An 8,308-nucleotide genomic window follows, 5' to 3' on the forward strand; every position below is an offset into this window, starting at 1 on the left:
CAAATTATATATGAATGCAAGCCGAATGTTATTGTGAAAACACCTTTACACATACAAATTTTACCTTTACACATACAAATTTTACCTTTACACATACAAATTTTACGTGTCACTGTGAAATATTATAAAGGACTTAACTAGTGTGGTTTAAATATAGTGTGTTGTAAGCACTTGCTTTTTTTTCCCCATGCATATTTCCATTAATTTGCAGTATCAACCAGTCGGTGTGAACTAGGCTAGCTTTGCTGCATATGTCTTGCTTGAGTATGTTTTACTCTCCACTTAACTTGCACCAGAACTATTTCTATCTGTGCTTGTTGGTAGAAAGAATCTATTAGTATATAGATCCTCTCAGAGACTCAGACTCTAGGAGATACTATTGTCACCCCAAAACATACCCTAAACACTTGTCACGTTGCAATATTTCCAAGATAGTTATGATCAAGATAGTGCAGGAAGAAGCGGACCTGAGTCCGTTCTTTACCTGTCTTCTGCTATATGTTGGGAGATTCTAGAGTTCCCATCTGCTCCTCACTGTTGGTCTTGGCAGCCCCTAGAAGAAAACACCTGAAAAAGTTAAGTAGTTGCTGTTGAGATGCCTTTAGTTGATTCATGTTGTCCTGCTGTCTTCTTGCTATATTTGGGAAAATGCAGTTCCTCAGCTGGTCACTCTTGTCTTCTCTCAAAGGCTACCTTGGCAGCTGGCAGCATGATGCAGGCCCATGGAGATTTTGACGTTGCCCTCTCCAAATACAGGGTGGTGGCCAGCACAGCACCTGAAAGCCCCCCGCTGTGGAACAACATTGGGATGTGCTTCTTCGGGAAGAAGAAATATGTAGCAGTAAGTCTCTGGTTTCCTTTCTTTTTTCATCTGTAGTTAACTTCCTGCAAGATCAAGATTCCTCTTGTGGCAGAGACAGGAGGTCTGTTCTGGGTGGGCTATGTTACAACAGCACATTTATCCCTTTTTTGAAGGCTATCAGTTGCCTGAAGCGGGCAAACTACTTGGCTCCCTTTGACTGGAAGATTTTGTACAATTTGGGGTTAGTTCACCTCACGATGCAGCAGTATGCGTCTGCTTTCCACTTCCTCAGTGCTGCCATCAACTTCCAGCCCAAGATGGGAGAGCTCTATATGCTTCTTGCAGGTAGGCAACGCTCCATTATCCAGCAGCACTGTATATCTATATATCACTGTTTATTGAGGAGCGATTGAAGGAGCTGGGACTGTTTAGTTTGAGGAGGAGAAGGCTGAGGGGAGACCTCATCACTCTCTACAGCTCCCTGAAAGGACGTTGTGGAGAGGTTGGTGCTGGTCTCTTCTCCCAGGGAATTAGTGACAGAACAAGAGGGAACGGCTTGAAACTGCAACAGGGGAGGTTCAGACTGGACATTAGGAAAAAATTTTTCACAGAAAGAGTGGTCAGACAGTGGAATAGGCTGCCCAGGGAGGGGGTGGAGTCCCCATCCCTGGGTGTGTTTAAGGGTCGTTTGGATGAGATGTTGGGGCATGTGGTGTAGGGGAGAACTTTGTAGAGTAGGGCTGATGGTTGGACTCCATGATCCCGAGGGGCTTTTCCAACCTGAATGATTCTGTGATTCTATGATATCCAGCTTAGGGGATGCAACATTATAGAGATAGAAAGTTTGGGCTGAAGTAAAAAAATATTGGATAAAGGCTATACAAAGAAGCTGTTCCCCAGGAGGTCACTGACAGGTATAAAGTCTGAATAGTCTGTTCTCTCTCTGTGGTGAATAGGAAGGTTAAATTGCAGTCAGATCCAGATTAAACATTAGAAAAAATGTTCTACATGTAAGAGTGTGGGTTTGGGTTGCCTAATTAGTTGATGTGGATTTCCAGCACTGGACATTTTTGGGATCAAGCGAGACAACTATTTGTCAGAAGTGACATTAGTAAGGTTAATCCTGGCAGCAGTCCAGGCAACCCTGCTAGCACCTATTTATTTTACGATGTAATGTCATTCAGAATTATCCTAAAAATGAAGTCCTTGTGAAGCTTCAACTTGCGTGCGTACATTTTGCTTTGGTACAGTTGCTCTGACAAACCTTGAAGACATTGAGAATGCAAAACGTTCCTATGAGCAAGCTGTGGCACTGGACAAGTAAGTCTTAATCATAGCTGTCAGCTTTTTCATTGCGTTGCTTTGCCTCCCTGCACCTGGTTTTCTTTGTATGCGTTGTCCCTTGGTCTACTTTGACCCTAAATGGTTTGCAGTAGGGAAACATTTTTATTCCTGCAGCTGTGCAAGTGACAGCTTTAAAACCTTTTTTTTTAAAAAAAAAAAAAACCACTTTTTTTTTTTTTTTTCAAATTCAGGTCAGCTCTGAGAAACGAAAGGGAAATTTTGTTTCAGACCAACCCAGAGCTGGTTTTTATTTTGCTGTTTAGTTTGTGAGTCAGTGGTGATGACTTTGGATTCCAGTCCTCTTTTCAGTGAACATTTATACACAGTGGAGCAGATTCAATAGAAATAAAACAGTCATCCCAGAATATTTTGTAACCCAAAGTTCGAGCACTCTGCAGAGCAGTGAGAAGCTTGGGATAAAGCCTGTTCTGAATTGGGCAGAGGGAAGATTTTAGCAGGGAGAATGTGGGCAAGAAGTAGTAAAAGCATGTGAAAGGGCAGCAGTGTAGTCCTTTCTCCTCCATTTTGTTAACAATGTCTATGTTTGCAATCTAGCTCTTAAAATCAGAGCCCTTGGTTTCAGAAATGATAAGGTGAACCTTCCAGTGTTTCATCATTTCAGGCTGAAAAACAGATTTGTCTCAAATTTATTAATAGTTTTGCCTCTCTCCCCAATTTCCTGTGAATATTTGCATACTTAGAGCAACCAGCACCGTGCTCCTGAGCCCAGGAGTCTGTGAGCCGGCGAGGGAGCTGTGGCAAAAGCACTCGTTCATCCGCAGTGGCCACCACAAGGTGGCATGAGAAGATACCGGTTCCTTTTCCTCTGTCCTCTAACCAAACTGCGCTGGCCAGGCTTAATTTTGGGAATTCTGGAAGTTCCTAAGCCCATTATAAAGGGCAGCAGGTTTCAAAAAATAGTGTTTGACACTGTAGTGCCATTCTCTTTGCGAAGAGGTGCTGTAAACGCTCTCAGATGTTCCTGGGAGCTGCGTGGCTTGCACGCATGCCAGAGCTCTTGAATCAGTTAGCACACATATGGCACTGAAGTTCTTCAAGCTTATGCATCAACAGAATTACAAAGCAGGTTTAAATACTACTTCCACATCTGTATCAAACATCAGTAGGTCTGTGCAACCTCCTTAGAGGAACCGAACTTACCCCTGTGCTCAGCACTGGTGAGGCTGCCCCTCGATGAGTGGGTTCAGTTTTGGGCCCCTCACTCCAAAAAGGCCATTGAATGACTCGAGCGTGTCCAGAGAAGGGCAACGGAGCTGGTGCAGGGTCTGGAGCACAGGTCTGATGGGGAGCGGCTGAGGGAACTGGGGGGGTTTAGTCTGGAGAAGAGGAGGCTGAGGGGAGACCTCCTGGCCCTCTACAACTCCCTGAAAGGAGGGTGCAGAGAGGGGGGAGGAGTCTCTTGAGCCAAGGAACCAGCGGCAGGACAAGAGGGAATGGCCTCAAGCTGCGCCAGGGCAGGGTCAGACTGGCTCTTAGGAAGGATTTCTTTGCAGAAGGGGTTGTTGGGCGTTGGAATGGGCTGCCCAGGGCAGGGGGGGAGTCCCCATCCCTGGAGGGGTTGAAGAGTCGGGTTGACCCAGCGCTGAGGGATCTGGTGGAGTTGGGAACGGTCAGGGTGAGGTTCATGGTTGGACTGGAGGAGCTTCAAGGGCTTTTCCAACCGAGATGATTCTGTGATTCTGTGAAACTAGGGTCAAAGGTTTGTAAATACATTGCTGTGCGAGAGCGTTTTGCAATTACGCCTCGATCATTCCTACCAACATCGCTAAGTGCAGTCAACTCCTTTGCCTGGCTTTCCTAATCACCCTTCCATGCCTAACAAAGCAGTACAGGACCTTAAAGATTGCTTAGTCATGAGTTTGTGTGTTTGGTCAAAGAGAAGGAATAGAAATTTAGCTCTACAACTTTGCCTAAGTATTTGGCACTACTGGGATGCTACAGCTGTATAGTCTTACCGGGAAAATAAAACCTCATCAAAGCAAAACTGAATGCCAACTGCCAGGGACTGCTGGGAGGAATATCCAGACTTTGTTAGGCTTGTTCAGCTGACATGCTGTATATTTTACACAGTTATTGTGTGGCTGAATCCATGTCCCCACAGGCTTTCTTTGCTGGCATATTATGAAGTGTTTGGCTGGGATGAAGAGAGCCGTGTTTGTTTCCATTGCCATCAATACTTTTATAGCAGCGCTGTGACATTTGGCCTGGGTGCTGTTCTGGGGCCTGAAATGGAGAGCCTCTTGGAAAAATCTTTAAAAAAAGGTGTTTCTTCTTAGTACTGGTTCTAGCTCATAGCAGTCCTTTTTTTCTGTGGTTATTTAGCCATTGATTTCTTTCTAAATGTCATACTGCTTCTCAGCTCTTGAAGTGAATTGGCCTCATAAGGTTCAATTAATTTGAAAATTGGCTGTTCCCAAATCTGTCTGATCTCTTCAGTGTTTTGTTGTGTAGGTTTGGGTTTTTGTATTTTCTTTTTTGGCTTTTTTTTGCGGGGGGAGGGGGAAAAGAAGGTGGGGTTTTGATTATTTATTTTTTCATGCATTACTTCCTTTGCTTTGACAAAGACCGTGAGGGGGGGGGGGGGGCGGGTTGTGGCGGGGTCAGTGTTCCAGTTTCTCAGTTAAAGGAAAACCAATGGTTATAAATGCTTTCAGATTTCTACTAATAGTCTTCTTTCTTGCAGTGCTGTCATGTAACTTACCAAGGATGGATAGTCATGGACCGCAGATGACACTTTCTATTTATTGATCAGAGCTAGCAGGAGCCTTCCTTTCTGCGCTTTTCACAAAGGATGCTCTCTCTGTCTTGGCCCCCCAGGCGCGGGTGCTAGAGTCCTTGGATGGCTCCCGTTATCCCTGCCACACTCCAGGAGAGGGCACCAGTCCCTCGCTCACATTTATTGAGCAAACTACAAAGCATCTTTCACTGACCTGTGTGCAGTGATAAATGTATGCGGCTCCTCTGCAGGGAGCTGTGGTTAGACAGTGCTTTGCCATGCACCCCTCGACAGCGTGTCCCCTGTGCTGGGCAAATGCAACCTCTGCTCTTCCAGGTCTCATCCTGCAGCCTAAATGAGCTGAGCGTCTGCATGAGCTCTCGTGCTGGGGCTGGTGACCCTCTGGCGTTTCATTTCTTTGTCAGATAATATGTATGCATTTTGCTTCTCCAAAAGAAGGGTGGAATTCAGACTGCTAAAGAATGGTCAGAGCAGTTTATGAGTGTGGCTTGTCAAGCAATTAGGGAAGGATCAGCTATCGGAGAGCTTCACTTACCAATTACAGAGCCAAGGCAGTCAGCTCACTCTTTCCCTCTGGTTTAGTTTGCTCACACTCCTGGCTATGCCAGAAGAAAAGTTGCTGTTCTGGGCTAATGTACCCTAGTGAAGAAAACGGATACTGTGGAAAATGAGAATCTATGGAGCAATTCTGCCTTTTTGAAATCTTCATGTGCTGTTCTGCATCAGGAAGGGAGGCAGGACTGCACAGGGTAACAGTGTTCTCTGTGGTGCTGGTCTCCTCTTCCAGTCCTTCCTTACTAGGTTATCGCCTGCTGCTTCTCTGTAACAGTCCATGCAATTAGGTATGTGTTTACTGGGTGAACGAGAGAGGGGAGGTGAGGAAAACAAAATGTAAAAAGCATGTTCTGTAGCATGTTGGGTTGTAAAATACAATCAACAAGCGTGAGTCTGTTCCACTGCCCTGTCCTGTGACAAGCTACTCTCCTACAAACTGGGAGAGCTGGGAGAGCCTGAGGTAAGTCAGAGCAGAGATCAGCTCTCGCAGGATGATGAAAGCCTCCATCACTGCTCTACCTGCCCCCAGCAGCAAGAGGCTGGGAGACCAGGAACAGACTAAAGACAGTCCTGAGATGGTCCCCAAGTGCAAAGAATTGCCTCTTGCAGGGGGTGAGGCGATCAGCGGAGTTGTCTGTATTGTCACTGACACTGGGAGACTTGGCTGAGCCCAGGCACCGGGTCTCTCGCCAAGCTCGTGGGACTCTATCATGTTCCCAAAGGACTCTGGCTGTGCAGCCCCTCATCTGCTTCGGGGTCAGAGTACCCCATGGCTTGGCTGTGCCAGACAGTCGGGTATCTCTGGCTTTGCTGCCCGGGCACTTCTTAGCGTTATTCAAGTCAGGATAAGTGTTCCCACGGTGAATGCGCTGCGTCCTGTGTGTTTGCTGCAGGTGCAACCCCCTCGTCAACCTGAACTATGCTGTGCTGCTGTATAACCAGGGTGACAAGAAGGGAGCCCTCTGCCAGTACCAGGAGATGGAGAAGAAGATTAATGCAGTGAAGGAGAGCAGTACTCTTGACTTTGACCCTGAGGTATGTGCCTAACAGCTGTCAGTGGAAACTAAGTAGCCATGCTAAGACTGGCAACAAACAAGGAGGAAATTTGACTTTGGAGTCCAATTATTAGAAAGATTCTGCTTATGAGATTTTCTGAGTAGAGCAGCCACCTGCTGAGAGCTGCTTGCTTCATTTCTGCTCTTTGAAGCCCAGTTCTTCAATCAATACACAGCAAGACAAGATTCCCTCTTAATTAAGGGAATGAATTAGCAGAGATGTTTCCCTCGAGCACCAAAGCAGTATCCAGCTCTGCACAGCTCTCACTTTTGGAGGGTTTTTTGTGTTGTTGACTTTATTGTTGTCTGAAGTGTTCCTGTTTACATTGGCCTTCTCTTTTTGCTTCTTGAGAAGATGGTGGAGGTTGCCCAGAAGATGGGAGCTGCCCTGCAGATGGGGGAGAGCCTGGTCTGGACTAAGCCTTCTAAAGAGTCTAAATCCAAGCAGAGAGCTGCTCTGTCAGGGAAATCCTCCAGCACTCAGCAGCCTTTGGGCTCTAACCAGGCCCTGGGTCAAGCCATGTCTTCAGCTGCAGGGTATGGGAAAACCATGCAGCTTCCCCCAGGTACCTCTCTTCTGCTTCTCTTTAAAGTAGAACTGTGGGAGGGGAGAAGAGAAATCTCTCTTGAGTTACAGCGTGTGTTTAGGAAGGTATTGACTTGCTTACACAGATGATGTCAATACTTGGTGATAACTTTCCCAGATTGCTGAGTGAAGGAAGATACTTTCTGTGGTGCATTATACTATTCTACTTTTGCAGGGATGTGGAAAGCCAGTAGTTTCCCTTCCTGTCTGAGCCACGATGGGCAAGACTCCATTAGCATGGGATTGAGATCTTGCTCTGGAAGCTCCTTTGGAAGAGCCCAGGAGCTGATGTGCACAGATGGGGGAAATGATGGACAATTTTCTGAAGCGCTTTATCATTTCTGTTACAAAGCTACCTGCAACTGGATTGCTTTGAAGCTGTCCATCCCCGTCCCTCCTTGCAAATGTGGCTGGATTACCTTTTAGTGTGGGCCACTGGACTGAGGGTTGCTCAGGAGATGGCATCAGCCTCAGAGGGCTTACACCGATACCTGTACGTGCTGCTTCTTGCTGGGGCTGGGTAGGAGCATCTCCTGAGCCGCCGTTTATAGCCTGACCTCCTCTCACCCCTTGGCTTTTGAGGAGGAATGCTCTAGAGGTATTGCTCATCGTGGTGATTTTCTGTCACTCTTGGTCTTGGTGCCTGTAGACTGAACCAGGAGAGAGGTTGGGCAATCCAGGCCTCTTTCTTTGCCACCCCCAAGGACCTGTTCCATTTCTCATGCATGGAATAAACTTTCCATGCAGGAAAGACTTAGCCAGAAAAGCTGAAAAATAAAACAGGAGTTTAGGGTTTACCTGAAGGACTTTATTATCCATATCAAAGAAGGGAGCTGGTTCATAACAGCAGTTGTTAAATCTAAGTGTGGAAACAGCTTCAGCATGGAAATGTCCTGTTTTGATTTTATTCTAGTAGCTACTTTAACTGCCTGGAAACTCTCCCCGAGTTTGCTAAAACTCTGAACTGAAAACGATACTGTGGTTTTGGCTCCAGCTTGAGTATAAACCAGCTTCAGTGGAACTGTTTTCCCTTCCAAAGCATGAGTTAATTCCTGGGTTTGTACTGACTTCTCACAGCAGCCCAGCTGAATGAGATACTGTACCTTAGCTTCCCTTCAGCAGAACTCTGGGTACTGTAAGATTTCTGGCTGGATAACTCACAAAAGAGTTGAGGGCTATTGATAAGCTAATGCTAGACAGAAGAAATC

The 8,308-nt window shown here is 46.2% G+C and overlaps 1 protein-coding gene across 6 annotated transcripts in view; it reads left to right on the forward strand.

Annotated features, from left to right (window-relative positions):
• The window catches only part of BBS4 (Bardet-Biedl syndrome 4), a 53,049-nt gene that overhangs the window by 32,945 nt on the left and 11,796 nt on the right, over positions 1–8,308 (forward strand). For all 6 annotated transcript variants that reach the window (XR_012630347.1, XR_012630346.1, XR_012630348.1 and 3 more), the window contains exons 11-15: positions 689–841; positions 976–1,147; positions 2,053–2,122; positions 6,353–6,494; positions 6,870–7,080. Coding sequence is in view for 2 of the 6 variants with exons in the window: in XM_074879972.1 (XP_074736073.1) it covers positions 689–841; positions 976–1,147; positions 2,053–2,122; positions 6,353–6,494; positions 6,870–7,080 (748 nt within the window). In the remaining 4 variants the exon portion in view is untranslated. The remainder of the gene's footprint in view (positions 1–688; positions 842–975; positions 1,148–2,052; positions 2,123–6,352; positions 6,495–6,869; positions 7,081–8,308) is intronic.

This window comes from Strix uralensis, chromosome 11 (genome assembly GCF_047716275.1).
Source record: "Strix uralensis isolate ZFMK-TIS-50842 chromosome 11, bStrUra1, whole genome shotgun sequence".
Lineage (NCBI taxonomy): Eukaryota > Metazoa > Chordata > Aves > Strigiformes > Strigidae > Strix > Strix uralensis.